The sequence below is a fragment of the Ranitomeya variabilis genome, chromosome 7, assembly GCF_051348905.1.
Source record: "Ranitomeya variabilis isolate aRanVar5 chromosome 7, aRanVar5.hap1, whole genome shotgun sequence".
NCBI lineage: Eukaryota > Metazoa > Chordata > Amphibia > Anura > Dendrobatidae > Ranitomeya > Ranitomeya variabilis.
Window position 1 is genome coordinate 18,775,960 of NC_135238.1, and position 18,688 is coordinate 18,794,647.

Here is an 18,688-nt window from a genome sequence, read left to right on the forward strand (position 1 = left end):
TCTCTTCCTTAAAGGCCATATTTGTGGAGTATACACATAATAGTTGTCCTGTGGACAGATTCTCCCACATGAGCTGTGGATCTCTGCAGCTCCTCCAGAGCGACCTTTAGGCCTGTTGCTTGCTTCTCTAATTTAGTCCTCTCTGTGCTTAGTTATGTCAGGTTAGGTGGACGGACATGTCTTGCTGGGGTTACAGTTGTGCCATACTCCTTCCATTTTTGGATGATAGATTGATCAGTGGTCCATGAGATGTTCAGAGCATGGGTTATTTTTTTTATAACCTAACCCTGCTTTGCTCTTCTCCACTACTTTATCCCTGACCTGTCTGGTGAGCTCCTTGCTTTTCGTAATTCTATTTGATCCCTAATGTTCTCACACAAACCTCCGAGGCCTTCACAGAACAGCTGTAGTTATACTGAGAAGACATTATACCCAGGTGGATGCAATGTACTAATTGTGTGACTTCGGCAGGTGATTAGTCACTCAGGATTTTATTTAGGACTACAGGAGGCTGAAAACAAATGCACCTCACAATCTTTAGATAAATATTTTTAAAATATTTACAAAACCATGTACCATTTAATTGTCACAAATACTCGTTAGTTAGTGTTGGTAACACATTAAATACCAACCAATGAAATACATTTAAGTTCGCGGATGAAACGTATGAGAACGTGGAAAAGTTCACGGGGTATGAATACTTTTTTAAGACATTGTATATATGATGTTGGCAAGTAATCTGGCGCGTAGAAGTCAGGAAACGAGGGTGGGGATCATCCGTGCAGCGGTAATGACACATGCACGTTCATGCTGGTTTAACCCCGTGTTGCCCGGGGCGTTCTACGTAGCAACAAAAGCGAGATTTTGTGTGAACAGTGAACCTGTCACAGTGGATCGGGGAGCAGGTCCTGTCGGCTTAATCAAACTGGCAGATCAGCGAGGAGAAAAACTGCGAGGTTCAAAGCAGGACAGGAGGACGCACTACGATGCCAGCGGCGCCAGCAAGGGGGGAGAATTAGCTGCGTTGGATGCCATCACCTGAGATAATTGGGCAGAACTAAAACCCGTCACAACCATTTCCCCCCTACAGATATGGAAAAGGGGTCAAACAAAAATTGATATGACTGTCGCTACTTATGGGGACACTCGCACTGTATATGGCACTGTTTATAGGTGTACTCTCTTTCTGGCGCTTATTTATGGGGACACCCACTCTGGCACTGGTTATGGGGATACTGCCTTTCTGGCACTGGTTATGGGGGCCTTCTCTTGATGACCCCTATATGTGGAGCACTCTCTTGCAGACACTGTTTACAGGAGGAGTCTTTTTCCGGCATGTCAGTTTGTTTCTATGAACTGTGTGTCCGTGGGCAAAACACACTGACATGTCCGTTTTTTAACAGAAGCACGATCCGCAAAAAATACCACACATGTGCACACCGATGACATCTTTGTGTCATGAGTGTGTCACATACCGGCGCCAGGGAATCAGCGGTACAGTAAGCGCTGTTCCCCGACGCCTGGTGCTAAAGACGGCTCTCATCATTCTCCACTGTTCTCCCAACGATCAGCGCTAGCAGGGGAGAATGTTGAGGGTTGTATTCAACTGATAACAGTGAAAGCAGGTGGCGGCTGATAGGAGTATTTATCAGCTGCCTGCGCTGTAAATAAATAATAACTTAAAAAAAATGAGGTGGGATTCCCCTGTACTTTTTATAACCAGCCAGGCAAAACTGATAGCTGTGGGCTGCAACCCTCAGCTGTCAGCAAGGCTGGTTATCAAGAATAGATGAGTCCCTAGGCTGTTTTTTCATTATTTAAATAATTTAAAAAAAAACAGCGTGGGGTCCGCCCCATTTTTGACAACCAGCCAAGCTAAAGTAGACAGCTGGAGGCTGGTATTCTCAGGCTGGTAAGAGGCCATAGATATTGTCCCCCCCAAGTCTAAAAAAGAACAAACACAGTTACTCACCAAATGCCTAATTCCACTTCATCTCCTGTAATAAAACAAAAATAAAACACAACAATACCCCTCACCTTTCTGTCGTTCTGTCCCACGTCGTTATCCATGTCTGGGGGTAAATACTTTTCAACCTTTCAACCTACATTCATTCTCTGAATCCCTCCTCCCTCTCACAGACATAAGTTCCATACACAATGCGGATGACGCTGCCGCTCTATATAACACCACAATAGCTGTAGCTTTGGAATCTGCGGCCCCACTTACACATACCAAAGCTCGCAAAATCAACAGACAGCCCTGGCACACCAGCCTGACCAAAGAACTGAGGCGAGCTTCCAGGGCTGCTGAGCGCAGATGGAAAAGATCCCACTCCAACGACCACTTAATCGCATTCAAACAGTCCCTCAATACTTTCAAGACCACACTCGCCACAGCTAAACAAACCTACTTCTCATCTCTCATATCCTCCCTGTCTCTCAATCCTAAACAGTTATTCAACACCTTCAATTCTCTCCTGTGTCCCCCAGCACCTCCTCCCTCCCCACTTATCTCTGCTGAAGACTTTGCCTCATTCTTCAAGCAGAAGATTGATAACATCAGAGACAGTTTTGGTCAACAACCCCAAGAGCCCTTCCTCCCAACTTCCCTACCCTCCACCTCCAAAACCAACTACTCCACCATTACAGAAGATCAACTCTCCACTCTACTCTGAAGATTGCATCTCACCACCTGTGCACTTGACCCGCTCCCATCCCACCTCATCCCAAACCTCGCCACAATCTTCATCCCAACCCTAACCCATCTCTTCAACCTATCACTAACAACTGGTGTTTTCCCCTCAAGCTTTAAACATGCCTCCATCACACCTATCCTCAAAAAGCCCTCTCTTGACCCATCCTCTGTATCTAGCTATCGCCCTATATCACTTCTCCCCTATGCCTCAAAACTACTGGAACAACACGTCTACCTTGAACTGTCCTCCCATCTCTCTTCTTGCTCCCTCTTTGACCGCTTACAATCTGGCTTCCGCTCACACCATTCCACTGAAACTGCCCTAACTAAGGTCACCAATGACCTCTTAACCGCCAAGAGCAAGCGACACTACTCTGTCCTCCTCCTCCTCGACCTGTCGGCTGCCTTTGACACAGTGGACCATTCCCTATTATTACAGACCCTCTCATCCCTTGGCATCACAGACTTGGCCCTATCCTGGATCTCATCATACCTAACAGACCGGACATTCAGCATCTCCCACTCACACACCACCTCCTCACCTCGCCCCCTATCTGTCGGAGTCCCACAACGTTCAGTCCTAGGGCTCCTGCTCTTCTCCATTTACACCTTTGGCCTGGGACAGCTCATAGAATCTCATGGCTTTCAGTATCACCTCTATGCTGATGACACACAGATCTACATCTCTGGACCAGATATCACCTCCCTACTAACCAGAATCCCTCAATGTCTGTCCGCTATTTCATCCTTCTTCTCCGCTAGATTTCTGAAACTTAACATGGACAAAACAGAATTCATCATCTTTCCCCCATCTCACGTGACCCCCCCAACGAACCTATCCATTACAGTAAACAGCTACCCACTCTCCCCAGTCCCACAAGCTCGCTGCCTCGGGGTTATCCTTGACGCTGATCTCTCCTTCAAACCACATATCCAAGCCCTTTCCACTTCCTGCCGACTTCAACTCAAAAATATTGCACGAATCCGTTCATTCCTCAACCAAGAATCTGCAAAAACCCTAGTCCATGCCCTCATCATCTCTCGCCTCGACTACTGCAACCTCCTGCTCTGTGGCCTCCCCTCTAACACTCTCGCACCCCTCCAATCTATTCTAAACTCTGCTGCCCGACTAATCCACCTGTCCCCCCGCTATTCTCCGGCCTCTCCCCTCTGTCAATCCCTTCACTGGCTCCCCATTGCCCAGAGACTCCAGTACAAAACCCTAACCATGACATACAAAGACATCCACAACCTGTCTCCTCCATACATCTGTGACCTCGTCTCCCGGTACTTACCTACACGCAACCTCCGATCCTCACAAGATCTCCTTCTCTACTCCCCTCTTATCTCCTCTTCCCACAATCGTATACAAGATTTCTCTCGCGTATCCCCCCTACTCTGGAACCCTCTACCACAACACATCAGAATCTCGCCCACCATCGAAACCTTCAAAAAGAATCTGAAGACCCACCTCTTCCGACAAGCCTACAACCTGCAGTAACCACCGATCAACCAAACCGCTGCACGACCAGTTCTACCCTCACCTACTGTATCCTCACCCATCCCTTGTAGATTGTGAGCCCTCGCGGGCAGGGTCCTCTCTCCTCCTGTACCAGTTGTGACTTGTATTGTTCAAGATTATTGTACTTGTTTTTATTATGTATACCCCTCCTCACATGTAAAGCGCCATGGAATAAATGGCGCTATAACAATAAATAATAATAATAATAATAACCTTGGTCGGTGCCAAGATTCGACCGTCCAGGCTGAGAACCGCTGTTGAATGTGTGACCCGCGAGTTACCGTGGGTCACTGAGGCTCCGGGCTGGGCTGAATTGTGGTGACCTCATCACCACTAGAATGATCTGCGGTGAACTCACTGACTATTTGTAGCAGCACTCTCTTTCTGTTACAGGTTATAGTAGCATCCAATATCCAATGAACAGCGCTCATGCATGCTTGATAAAGACCAAGTGTTAGTCGAAACGTTGCTTCTCTATCATGGCTAAATAAAGCACTTTGGAGACTTCTACACCCGAGTGGAGCGCTGATCATTGGATATTGGATGGTCTTGAGTATCCAGGAAGGTTCCCTGGACATGGATCGGGTGCCCCAATAGAGTGAGTGCTGTCAGCCCCTTTGTAATTTTGTAGGTTATAGTAGCACTTTTTGGCAGTTTATAGCAGCGCTCTCTTTCTGGCACAGGTTATAGCAGCGCTCTCTTTCTGGCACAGGTTATAGCAGCGCTCTCTTTCTGACAGTTTATAGCAGCGCTCTCTTTCTGGCACAGGTTATAGCAGCGCTCTCTTTCTGGCACAGGTTATAGCATCGCTCTCTTTCTGGCACAGGTTATAGCAGCGCTCTCTTTCTGACAGTTTATAGTAGCACTCTCTTTCTGGCAGTTTATAGCAGCGCTCTCTTTCTGACAGTTTATAGCAGCGCTCTCTTACTGGCAGTTTATAGCAGCACTCTCTTTCTGGCACAGGTTATAGCAGCGCTCTCTTTCTGGCACAGGTTATAGCTGCGCTCTCTTTCTGACACAAGTTATAGCAACGCTCTCTTTCTAGCCCAAGTTATAGCAGCGCTCTCTTTCTGGCACAGGTTATAGCTGCGCTCTCTTTCTGGCACAGGTTATAGCAGCGCTCTCTTTCTAGCACAAGTTATAGCAGCGCTCTCTTTCTGGCACAGGTTATAGCTGCGCTCTCTAGCACAGGTTATAACAGCGCTCTCTTTCTGGCACAGGTTATTCATGCGCTCTCTGGCACAGGTTATAGCTGCTCTCTCTTTCTGGCACAGGTTATAGCAGCGCTCTCTTTCTAGCACAGGTTATGGCAGCACTCTCTTTCTGGCACAGGTTATAGCAGCGCTCTCTTTCTGGCACAGGTTATAGCAGCGCTCTCTTTCTGGCACAGGTTATAGCAGCGCTCTCTTTCTGGCACAGGTTATAGCAGTGCTCTCTTTCTGACTCAGGTTATAGCAGCGCTCTCTTTATAGCACAGGTTATAGCAGCGCTCTCTTTCTGACACAGGTTATAGCAGCGCTCTCTTTCTGGCACAGGTTATAGCAGCGCTCTCTTTCTGGCACAGGTTATAGCAGCGCTCTCTTTCTGACACAGGTTATAGCAGCGTTCTCTTTCTGGCACAGGTTATAGCAGCGCTCTCTTTCTGGCACAGGTTATAGCAGCACTCTCTTTCTGACACAGGTTATAGCATGGCTCTCTTTCTGGCACAGGTTATAGCAGCGCTCTCTTTCTGACTCAGGTTATAGCAGCGCTCTCTTTATAGCACAGGTTATAGCAGCGCTCTCTTTCTGACACAGGTTATAGCTGCGCTCTCTTTCTGACACATGTTATAGCAGCGTTCTCTTTCTGGCACAGGTTATAGCAGCACTCTCTTTCTGGCACAGGTTATAGCAGCACTCTCTTTCTGACACAGGTTATAGCAGCGCTCTCTTTCTGGCACCGGTTATAGCAGCGCTCTCTTTCTGACACAGGTTATAGCAGCGTTCTCTTTCTGGCACAGGTTATAGCAGCGCTCTCTTTCTGACACAGGTTATAGCAGCGCTCTCTTTCTGGCACAGGTTATAGCAGCGTTCTCTTTCTGGCACAGGTTATAGCAGCGCTCTCTTTCTAGCACAGGTTATAGCAGCGCTCTCTTTCTGACACAGGTTATAGCAGCGCTCTCTTTCTGACTCAGGTTATAGCAGCGCTCTCTTTATAGCACAGGTTATAGCAGCGCTCTCTTTCTGGCACAGGTTATAGCAGCGCTCTCTTTCTGGCACAGGTTATAGCAGCGCTCTCTTTCTGGCACAGGTTATAGCAGCGCTCTCTTTCTGGCACAGGTTATAGCAGCGCTCTCTTTCTGGCACAGGTTATAGCAGCGCTCTCTTTCTGGCACAGGTTATAGCAGCGCTCTCTTTCTGGCACAGGTTATAGCAGCGCTCTCTTTCTGGCACAGGTTATAGCAGCGCTCTCTTTCTGGCACAGGTTATAGCAGCGCTCTCTTTCTGGCACAGGTTATAGCAGCGCTCTCTTTCTGGCACAGGTTATAGCAGCGCTCTCTTTCTGGCACAGGTTATAGCAGCGCTCTCTTTCTGGCACAGGTTATAGCAGCGCTCTCTTTCTGGCACAGGTTATAGCAGCGCTCTCTTTCTGGCACAGGTTATGTGAGAGCTCTCTAGACACTGGGCGCACTCTCTTTCTCTCTGGCTGTCAGGGCAGATACCACAAACCATAGAAGGAGATTCATGGGTCAGAACTGAACATGTCATTTTGTTTCATAGACTCCACACCAATCATGAGACGCTCAGCGTTGGGAGATCAGATCTCTCTGTTTTCTCTTTCGTGATTGGATCAGTAAATCAATATGACAATGGTCACTGTAGTTCAGCCCAAACTATTTGGGGGGCATAGCTACGCCTTAAGCCTCTTTTAAAGAGAAAACCATATTTAGTGAATAAAATGTCAGTTTAATTCTAAGTAATCTCACAATGCGGAAATCACAAAGTTATACAACTGAGCCGCAGCCATCTTGGTACACCAGAAATCATACGGCAGCCATCTTAGTACTCCAGGTCCTGCAATACATGAGCCTTCTTACATCAACGTGGTATCAAAATAAAAGCTGTCCTGGGCGCCAGATACCAAAGTAACATTTCCTAATTCTACTGGTGTCATAGACATAACTAAAGGAATCACGTGTAACTGTTTCTGACCGAGCACCGAACATTGTATCCGGTTTGCATATGTAACAGTGGACTCTACACTATCACGACAGGCACATAGGTAGACAGCCGCAGACCTCTGGGTCCTTCTATCAGTGGCCTTACCGGTAAATCGCCACGCCCATTATTGTGATTGATTGGGCGGTTAACCAATGCTAGGAGCCTAAAGCCGGCTTGTCAATCAGCAGCCATCTTGGTACACCAGAAAGCAGCTCACCAGCAGCCATATTTGTACTCCTCGCCCTGGAAAACGTTACTCCAGTCACGTCGACACTATAATACAGCACCAAAACAAAAGGTGCCCGAAGCGCCTGATCCTAAATAAACATGTATTAATGTTATGCCGACAGAGCAATAGCACAGAAAATTATTTACTCCTATTATACGCTTTATTCTACAGGCTGAGACTGTTTATACTTGAGTGCAAGAAAAGTGAAATGTCGAAAAAATGGGCAGGCAGTACATGGACAGCCCCACTTTACAGGGGCTTCATGAGGATTGCTGCGTCACACGGCAGCCCCGCCTACCAGAGTGATTGGCAGGTCGTCTGACCAATCCTACTAAGGAGCTCTTCACAGCGGCCCTGTCACAGCGGCGGCCGCTTGCGCAGCGAGAGAGCCGCTCTCCGGTTGTGGTGAATGGAAGCGGCCGCCTGACTGACTGAATCCTCGGCCATGCCCGTCTCCAGCCCCGGGTGAGCCATGTCCTCCAGCGGTTACAGCGACTTGCGGGAGAAGCTGCAGTCTCTGTCCCGGGAGCCCCCGCCGCCTGCCGCGATGAAGAAGCGAAAGCAGCCGGCCTCGGACACCGAGGAAGAGGAGGAGGGCGCCGTGTCGGAGGGGGAGGAGGAGGAGGCCCGGAAGGTGCGCTCCGGGATCCGGCAGGTGCGGCTCTTCTCCCCGGAGGAATGCTCCCGGATCGAGGCCAAGATAGACGAGGTGGTGTCCCGCGCCGAGAAGGGGCTGTACCGGGAGCACACGGTGGACCGCGCGCCGCTGCGCAACAAGTACTTCTTCGGGGAAGGCTACACGTACGGGGCGCAGCTGCAGAAGCGCGGGCCGGGCCAGGAGCGCCTCTACCCGAAGGGCGAGGTGGACGAGATCCCGGAGTGGGTGCACGAGCTGGTGATCCGGCGCCTGGTGGAGAAGCGCGTCATCCCCGAGGGCTTCGTCAACAGCGCCGTCATCAACGACTACCAGCCCGGCGGCTGCATCGTCTCCCACGTGGACCCCATCCACATCTTCGAGCGGCCGATCGTCTCCGTGTCCTTCTTCAGCGACTCCGCGCTCTGCTTCGGCTGCAAGTTCCAGTTCAAGCCGATCCGGGTGTCCGAGCCCGTGCTCTTCCTGCCGGTCCGCCGGGGCAGCGTCACCGTGCTCAGGTACCGGCGCCTGCGGCCTGTCTACGGCCTGTGCCCCCCTCCATGGCCCCCTGTTCAGATTGCTGGGACTTGTGCTCCCCTTCATAGCCTGCCTCCATCGCCCCCTGTTCAGATGGCTGGGACTTGTGCTCCCCTCCATAGCTTTCCTCCGTGTCCCCCCTCTTCAGATTGCTGGGACTTGTGGTCCCCTCCATAGCTTTCCTCCGTGTCCCCCCCCCCCCCTCTTCAGATTGCTGGGACTTGTGGTCCTCTCCATAGCCTTCCTCCTGTTACTGCCCTGTGCTCCCCTCCATTCATCCATCATCCCTGCCTTGTAGATTCCTCCATGTCCCTCTTATCAGATGGCTGGGACTTGTGGTCCCCTTCATGTCTCTTCCTCCCTTCCCCAATATCTGTCTCCTTACTAGCTGGGACTTGTAGTCTCCCTCCTGTAAATGCCTTGCCCGTCCCCCCTCCATTCCGCCTGCCCCACTGTACTGGCTGGGACTTGTAGTGTCTCTTATCCTGCCGCTATTCTCTCCCTCCTGAGGTTCTTCCATCCTTCATCTCTCACTTTATTGGCTGGGACTTGTAGTGTTTTTTTCCACCACCTAAATGTCTCTTTCCTGTTTGGTACTTGTAGCCCCCCTCCACACCCACCTAAGTACCTGGGACTAGTGGTCCTCCCCCTCCATGTCTCTCCTTCTTGTGCCCCTCCCCTGCTCTCTGGGACTTGTGGTTCCCCTCCATATCCCCCCTTCCATGTAGTCTACTTCACTGCTCTGCGGCGTCCCATGACCCCCCCCTCCTTCCTCACTCGTTAGTTTGCTCCAGTGTCACATGTGGGCCGGATGTACCGGATCACATGATCACTTGCAGTTAGCGCAGCGGACCCCTGATCCCGCACTCCGCGGCCTTCTGATGTATGGTGGTTGGCATTAATCTGCTCTTTTTGGCATGGAGGTGCGGAGCTTGTGCCCATCGATGGCGCCTTCACAACTTTGCAGCCGCGTTACGGACATCCCCCGCCCCATACTAGGGCACATGGCCGTCACCTCCTCCTGCCCCCATGGTCTGGGAGCCCCCATAGACGGCAGTAGCCGCCATCTCTAATACCGTGCACATGGGCTCTGCCCCATGGGTCGTACATGGGGGGGGGGGTATAAGACCACCTCTAATGCCACCTATCTCTCTCCAGTGTGGCTTCTACCATGACTGCTCCTCCTTTCCTCTGACCCCTGGGTTGCAGCTGTAGACACAGATCATATGTCTGTGGTGTGGGGAACAACAACTCCCAGCATGTCCTGACAGCATTACATAGTATAGCAGATCCTGCTAGGCCCGTCCATGTGACTCCTCGACGTCTCCGGTGGTCGCAGGGCAGCCAAGTGTCGGTGACTTGGAGCTGTGTGCGGGGGAGGGGGCACGCGTCACGTGGGCTCCAGGTGCAGGGGCCGCTGATGCCAAGGGATTATTTTCATCTTCAGAGCTCGTGCTTCCCTATAGAGAAGCCAGGTGTGTGCGGGGGGCCGGGGCGGGCACCATGTCCTGACAGGTGGCGTCACCATGGAGGGGCCGGAGGATCCGTCATGTAATCCACTTGTGCTCTGATCTGGATTATGCTCAGGTCGCTTTATTCTGTTCCCTCATCTGCTCCTCTTCTCCCTGGCGCTCGGGTCTACGTCTTCCTTCTCGTCCCATAATGTAGTCATGAGTAAGATACGGCGGATTGGTGAAGCAGCCATGTGCCCCCATACATTGGTCAGATGCCCCTGTCTGAATTACTTGTGCCCGCTGACGTTGTTCAGACTGAGCCCCCTGGTTCCTGAGTTGGATATGGGAAGTGCTGTAGCCCATGCCCTCTGGGTATCATGGCAGCTGTAGTGGCGGTCCTGCGATTACACTATTTGTGTGGGTCATTTCCTGTTTTTGGGGGGTCGCTGTACTTTTATATGAACGCTTGCCTGCTGACTACTTCTGTCTTTCATCCCTATGATGACGCTGCCCTCCCCGTGTTGTGGTGGTTTCCTAATTGGGTAACACTCCGCCATCTCCTCCTCCTCGGGGCCCCTAATGGGAAAGTTTCGGGTGTGTAATGGGATCTGTAAGGAGCAGTACCCGGATGTGCGCTGCCCCCTGCCCGTCTGACGGAAACCTGCATGCCAGCCATCACTATAGTGTTTCCTCCGCAAAGAAATGGGCCTCCGGCAGCAGTGGAGGTGTGGGGAAGGATGGGTGCCGAAGTGGCATCAGCTATTGTTCTCTGCTATCGGGCCCGCCCGCCCCCTGATATTCCTGCCTCGTCATGTGACGCTGTATCCTCGGCTCACTGTCTTCTTTCTATTGCAGTGGATATGCCGCCGACGAGATCACGCACTGCATCCGACCCCAGGACATCAAGGAGCGGCGCGCTGTCGTCATACTTAGGAAGTGAGTCTTGTTCTTAGGCATTTGGCCGAGTCTCGTTGGGGCCATCATTGGTACCTGGCGCTGACCTCATGTTACCAAATGGGCAAACAGGGTCACATGCAGGAGACTGGCAACCGCATAGTGGAAATGACCCTGTGCCGAGGAGGGTGAGAGCAGTGCCAGGATGACGGGTGCCACCGGTGGTCCTCGCAGACCGGCTTATAAGGCTCCTCCACATCACTGCTAGCGCAACCATAGCCTCAGTGATGCGAGGCAGCGAGTCTCCAGTACCCAGACCCCCTGCCATCCCCCCGCTCTAGACTTGGCCTGATCTGAGGGCAAATAACATCATGTGTATAGATCGGTGGAGGGAAATATTCACCATAAACATGATGGCGAAAACAGTGACCTACAAATGTTTCTAAAAATTTTTTTTTATTTTACTTGGGAGGCATAGGAGGTGTGTGTTGCAAAATCTGTACATACCGTATAAGCCGACCCCCCCCTTAATTTTGCAACAAAAAACTGGGAAAACTTATTAACTCGAGTATAAGCCAAGGGTGGAAAATGCAGCAGCTACCGGTAAATGTCAAAAATAAAAATGGATACCAATAAAAGTAAAATTAATTGAGACATCAGTAGGTTGTGTTTTTGAATATCCATATTGAATCAGGAGCCCCATATAATGCTCCATGCAGTTATGGCCCCATAGATGCCCTTTATAATGCTCCATGCAGTTCTTTATGGCCCCATATAATGCTCCATGCAGTTCTTTATGGCCCCATATAATGCTCCATACAGCATTGTGCCACATGTAATGCTGCTGCACTTTAAAAAAATAAATAAATCACATACTCACCTCTCGTCGCTGCTCCTCACCGTCCCGTCTCTCCGCACTGACTGTTCAGGCAGAGAGCGGCGCGCACACTAATACGTCATCGCGCCCCCTGACCTGAACAGTCACTGCAGAGGACACGGAAGACTAGGCGGCGGCGGAACGCGGAAAGGTGAATATGACATACTCACCTGCTCCTGGTGCGGTCCCTGCATGTCCCACGTCTCCGGGAGCGGTAGCTTCTTTCTGTAGTGAGCTGTCATGTGGCACCGCTCATTACAGTAATGAATATGCGGCTCCACCCCTATGGGAGTGGAGTCCATATTCATAACTTTAATGAGCGGTACCAGTGACCGCTGAACAGGGGAAGAAGCTGCCGTGCCCGAACACCGTGGGACATGCGGGGACTGCGCTGGGAGCAGGTGAGTATTTGACAGGCGTCTCAAACCCCCCCTGCCTTCCATGACTCGAGTATAAGCCGAGAGGGGTACTTATTTTGTTGGGCTGAAAATCTCGGCTTATACTAGAGTATATACGGTAATTCAATTTATAAATGAGTTTTTAATATTGGGCTTTCCTACATATTACAGAACAAGAACAGAAGCTCCGCGGCTGGAGACCAAGTCTATGGGCAGCAGCTCCCACCCCGAGAGGTTATCTGGCAGTAACAGACAACACATCCTGAAACCAAAGCGGTCTCACCGCAAGGCCGACCCCGACGCCGCTCACCGGTAAGTGGCCGTCTCCATCACTGAGCAGCGGGGGTCTCGTGCGTGGCTCTGCCATACAGAGGGTGCAGTGTGGCACCTATAGAGCTGGGTGGATACAACTGGCTTCAGACAGATGCTTCTGGGTCATTATAGTATCCAGAAAAATTCCTCTTAATGGGGTTTGTGTTTTTTGGGGCTCCTCACGAGCCTTTGTGTATAGGGCTGCAGCGGTGACCTCCTTGATCTTCACTTAGACACACATCCCCTTTTAAAGGGCTGCTCCTGTTCCTCCCTCCAGCATTGTGAGGTGCTGACTGTCGCGTCTACAAGGGGCGCACCAGGGCGCGTGCATGTCCTATTCATCCGGTTGGGCACTTCAATGAGTGTTATTATTTTGGGGGTCCCTTGATGTAAAGTTGAATGCAAGTAGAGATCTTTTAAAAATGGTGGGGGGATTGAGAGTTGCTATAAATGTGAGAATGCGGACCACCTACAGAATCTGTAGTATGTAATGTATGTCAGGACAGGATTGATACGGGGGGGAGGGGGGGGAGAGAACAGAATTGGGTTTTGTCCTAACCCCTGCCTTCCCTCACAGGCCTCGGGTTCTGGAAATGGATAAAGAGGAGAACAGAAGATCCGTGCTTTTACCAAAACCGAGGAGACGAAGCAACTTCAGCTCTGAGAACTATTGGCGGAGGCCTTATGATTATGTGGACAGCTATACAGACACGGGAGAGGACGAGGACAGCCCTGCCCGCAAAGTAAAAATGAGGCGCCATTGAGAGCGCTGCGCCCGGACCCTGCCCCCGCTCGGTGGATTCTGGATCTATATAAATATAGGATTTTCCTCCTCCGGCTGCATTGGAAAGCCCAGTCCTGTCTCCTATAAATGTATGCACCATGTTCTGGATCCAATCTCACTTTATTTTTCTCTTTATTTTTTAACCCCTTTATTCGGGTGGGCAGCGTTTCCCATGAGTATGTCCCTGGGTCTTTGTCAGCGCTGGTGTGGCAGCCGGCGCTCACTGCCAGGAGACCGTAAATCCAAGGCTCACAGGAGGACTGTTCTGATTTTTTTGATATTTCATTGAACACGGTTTTTTTTTTTTTTCCTCCACTCGATTTTTATTTTTCTGTCCCTAAGTTCAGAAGGATCCATCGAGATCACGATGAAGCACTCTCCGGTGCGCGCACCATCCTCCGAGGCGGCAGCGGAGGCTGCTGTGTCCCCCACCCCCCACACACTCTTTTCTCCCCTCTTATTGTAAGAAGAAAAAAAATTGTTAGAATGGTCCTTGATGTCTTTTCAGATGATTTAATATTAAGTTACAAGGAATCCAGAAGTTTTTATTTCTAGTATACTCACTAATAATAAAGTATAAGAGCAGATTTCTTTTTATTCTGTACACCTCCAGGTCTCTGTAAATTATCCAATTAAATTCTGTTTTGCTGAAATCTCCACCAATTCTATTTATCCGAGCGCCGGGACCTTCATGTGAACGTTAAAGGGGGGCTCTGCTGTGCTTAAAAAAAAAAAAATATATATCTGATGGGGGCAGGGGGTTGTTGCTGCTCTACCATAAGTGCAGAAATAATCCCCTTTTATTGGGGTATTATGGTGGCAGTTGTGACTCAGACCCCAGCCGATCACCAAGAGGGGGTTACCAGTATAGTGCACGTCATTCAGTCGGGGGGTACTCGTGTTAGGAGTGAACCCCCACCCCCCTTCCCACTGATATAGCAGGTATCCCCTTCTTACTTGGTGCAGAGAATGGAGGGGGCAGCTGGACATAACTGGTACACAGCCCCATGATCTCTCTTGTGGCCGCCATGTTTGTGTGCCCCTGTAGATTCTCTATACCACGTTTTGGGTAGATGTGGGTAACAGATGGAGGATCTAACCTTCCTTCTGGTATTTTGGCTTCTCCCTGGATATTTGCATTTAGCTATGGTTGCCATGTTCGGATTTATACTTTAGGTTCATGGGGTGGGAATATAATGAAGGTTGGCTCGTGTGGCACCACCATGCTATTTCTTGCTATCGCGGTGCCAGTCTGGGTCCTGTTTTTTTGCCATAAATGCTCTGCTCACCGCCACGAGACTTCCTGATTGGGGTTGGAGATTTGGTGACTGTAATGCTGAAGCCTCCTGACATACTCTGCGCTGCTGTCACCCGGATGATGTTACAGTGTACACCCCATTGCCTGCTCTGCAGTAACCCTACCGCTCCTCACATTGACCTTCTCCACGTGGCGGGTGTATTTTTAGTCTTCTGCCGGCTCAGTCGCTGGGTACAGAGCTATGTTTGGTGGCCTCTGCGGATAATCCGTTCTGTGCAGGGGATCAGGCCACGATCTGCGGAAACGTTCACATGTTCAGCCTCCGATCGTCCATGTAGTGTCGTCTGTATTCAGTACCGGCACCAGGTCATTCATGGCGCCCATCATAAGCCCCAATGTGAACACTGCAGAAAGCGACCTCTGTGACGTCATCTCGGCAAAGTGGTTCTAAAGACGGAGTGTAGGGGCCTTAATATATATATATATGATCGGAGCAGCCATCACCTTCAGGAAAGGATCAATTCCTCTAAGTCCCTTGTACACGAGGAGAATGTAGGATTATATTCTGGTGCATTAGTGACCGGTCATGTCAGACAGGTGATAATCATCCTCATATGTAGTTTAGATCAGTAACTAAAACAGAAACCGCTTTGCAGGAGGCTTAAAACGATGTGAGGAACAACCACCCTCCTACATAGGTGAGGACGATGAATGGTTCATGTCACAGGTCGTACACCATGACAAATCACTAGGTAATTATACTGCATCAGCCAGCTGTCAGCCGGGCAAAGATTTCACAGGCAAACTGGGTATGAAGATGGGCTGCTCAGAAGATGCGCCAAGAAATGAATATTGAGAACTGCAGACTTTGTGGTCACCTAAGGAAACTGTGCGGGAGATAACACGTTACTTCCCTTCTAAATGGGAAGATGTCCAGCAGTGCCATCAGCTCGGGACTGGAATCTGAGAGGGACCAGCTACGGAATCTTCATCAACAGCTTAGAGAAGTCGTTTTCATGGAAGATTTGCGGCCAAACTCCAAAAACACAAGACTGAACAACTCAACTATACATTAAATCACAGGAGCCGAGGTGCCGAAAAATATCAGGAGGACTGAGGAGTCACAACGGGACAGATAAAGGTGAATCTCACAAAATTAGAATATCATCAAAAAGTGAATTTATTTCAGTTCTTCAATACAAAAAGTGAAACTCCTATATTATACAGAGTCATTACACACAGAGTGATCTATTCCAAGTGTTTATTTCTGTTAATGATGATGATTATGGCTTACAGCCAATGAAAACCCAGAAGTCATTATCTCAGTAAATTAGAATACTTTATAACACCAGGTTGAAAAATGATTTTAAAATCCGAAATGTTGTCCTACTGAAATGTATGTTCAGTAAATGCCCTCAATACTTGGTCGGGCTCCTTGTGCATCAATTACTGCATCAATGCGGCGTGGCATCAACATTAACAGAAATAAACTCTTGAAATAGATCACTATGTAATGACTCTATATAATATGAGATTCACTTTTGTATTGAAGAACTGAAATATAACCCCCAACATCCAACCAATGCCATTAACGAGGAGTCCTGGGGGTGATGATCTTGCTGCACAGAGCCCTGATCTCACATTATCTGTCTGGGATCACATCGAGAGACCGAAGGATCCGCACAAGCCTCATACACACAAGATCTGGGCTCAGCTGCTCCATAATATACAAGAGACACAAAGGAGTTGATGGGCGATCACCTGATACTGACGATGGAGGGGACGGGTGGTCACCAAATATTGAAGGGATTTAGATTTATCTTTTGTTCATTCACTTTGTACTTAGTTAATTGACAAAAATAAACTATGCCTCTAACTTTGTAAGTTTCTTACTTTGCAGCAATTTTGACACACCTGCCTTAAACTTTTGCACAGTACTGTGTGCAGAACATATTTATATAATTCTGCATAACTTGTAGTTACATCCTGTATTATACCTCAGAGCTGCACTCACTATTCTGCTGGTGCAGTCACTGTGTACATACATTACATTACTGATCCTGAGTTACATCCTGTATTATACCCCAGAGCTGCACTCACTATTCTGCTGGTGCAGTCACTGTGTACATACATTACATTACTGATCCTGAATTACATCCTGTATTATACCCCAGAGCTGCACTCACTATTCTGCTGGTGCAGTCACTGTGTACATACATTACATTACTGATCCTGAGTTACATCCTGTATTATACCCCAGAGCTGCACTCACTATTCTGCTGGTGCAGTCACTGTGTACATACATTACATTACTGATCCTGAGTTACATCCTGTATTATACCCCAGAGCTGCACTCACTATTCTGCTGGTGCAGTCACTGTGTACATACATTACATTACTGATCCTGAGTTACATCCTGTATTATACCCCAGAGCTGCACTCACTATTCTGCTGGTGCAGTCACTGTGTACATACATTACATTACTGATCCTGAGTTACATTCTGTATTATACCCCAGAGCTGCACTCACTATTCTGCTGGTGCAGTCACTGTGTACATACATTACATTACTGATCCTGAGTTACATCCTGTATTATACCCCAGAGCTGCACTCACTATTCTGCTGGTGCAGTCACTGTGTACATACATTACATTACTGATCCTGAGTTACATCCTGTATTATACCCCAGAGCTGCACTCACTATTCTGCTGGTGCAGTCACTGTGTACATACATTACTGATCCTGAGTTACATCCTGTATTATACCCCAGAGCTGCACTCACTATTCTGCTGGTGCAGTCACTGTGTACATACATTACATTACTGATCCTGAGTTACATCCTGTATTATACCCCAGAGCTGCACTCACTATTCTGCTGGTGCAGTCACTGTGTACATACATTACATTACTGATCCTGAGTTACATCCTATATTATACCCCAGAGCTGCACTCACTATTCTGCTGGTGCAGTCACTGTGTACATACATTACATTACTGATCCTGAGTTATATCCTGTATTATACCCCAGAGCTGCACTCACTATTCTGCTGGTGCAGTCACTGTGTACATACATTACATTACTGATCCTGAGTTATATCCTGTATTATACCCCAGAGCTGCACTCACTATTCTGCTGGTGCAGTCACTGTGTACATACATTACTGATCCTGAGTTACATCCTATATTATACCCCAGAGCTGCACTCACTATTCTGCTGGTGCAGTCACTGTGTACATACATTACATTACTGATCCTGAGTTACATCCTGTATTATACCCCAGAGCTGCACTCCCTATTCTGCTGGTGCAGTCACTGTGTACATACATTACATTACTGATCCTGAGTTACATCCTGTATTATACTCCAGAGCTGCACTCACTATTCTGCTGGTGCAGTCACTGTGTACATACATTACATTACTGATCCTGAGTTACATCCTGTATTATACCCCAGAGCTGCGCTAACTATTCTGCTGGTGCAGTCACTGCGAACATACATTACTGATCCTGAGTTACATCCTGTATTATACCCCAGAGCTGCACTCACTATTCTGCTGATGTAGTCACTGTTTACATACATTACATTACTGATCCTGAGTTGCACCCTGTATTATACTCCAGAGCTGCACTCACTATTCTGCTGGTGCAGTCACTGTGTACATACATTACATTACTGATCCTGAGTTACATCCTGTAGTATACCCCAGAGCTGCACTCACTATTCTGCTGGTGCAGTCACTAGGTACATACATTGCATTACTGATCCTGAGTTGCACCCTGTATTATACTCTAGAGCTGCACTCACTATTCTACTGGTGCAGTCAATATGTACATACATTACTGATCCTGAGTTACATCCTGTATTATACCCCAGAGCTGCACTCACTATTCTGC

The 18,688-nt window shown here is 48.8% G+C and overlaps 1 protein-coding gene across 1 annotated transcript; it reads left to right on the forward strand.

Moving 5' to 3' along the window:
• The first annotated feature begins 7,977 nt into the window (after window positions 1-7,977).
• On the forward strand, window positions 7,978-14,193 carry ALKBH5 (alkB homolog 5, RNA demethylase). The gene is made up of 4 exons (XM_077274338.1): window positions 7,978-8,798; window positions 11,127-11,207; window positions 12,612-12,752; window positions 13,330-14,193. Exons 1-4 carry the CDS (start codon window positions 8,119-8,121, stop codon window positions 13,514-13,516), a joined length of 1,089 nt encoding a protein of 362 aa, XP_077130453.1. The 5' UTR covers window positions 7,978-8,118; the 3' UTR covers window positions 13,517-14,193.
• The last annotated feature ends 4,495 nt before the right edge of the window (window positions 14,194-18,688 follow it).

What these genes read in the sequence shown, in the direction of transcription:
- ALKBH5 (XM_077274338.1), top strand. Translation starts at nt 8,119, where the DNA reads ATGTCCTCCAGCGGTTACAGCGACTTGCGGGAGAAGCTGCAGTCTCTG. An exon ending in GGCAGCGTCACCGTGCTCAG is followed by an intron (nt 8,799 to 11,126) that starts GTACCGGCGCCT and finishes TTTCTATTGCAG; the next exon opens with TGGATATGCCGCCGACGAGA. An exon ending in GCTGTCGTCATACTTAGGAA is followed by an intron (nt 11,208 to 12,611) that starts GTGAGTCTTGTT and finishes TACATATTACAG; the next exon opens with AACAAGAACAGAAGCTCCGC.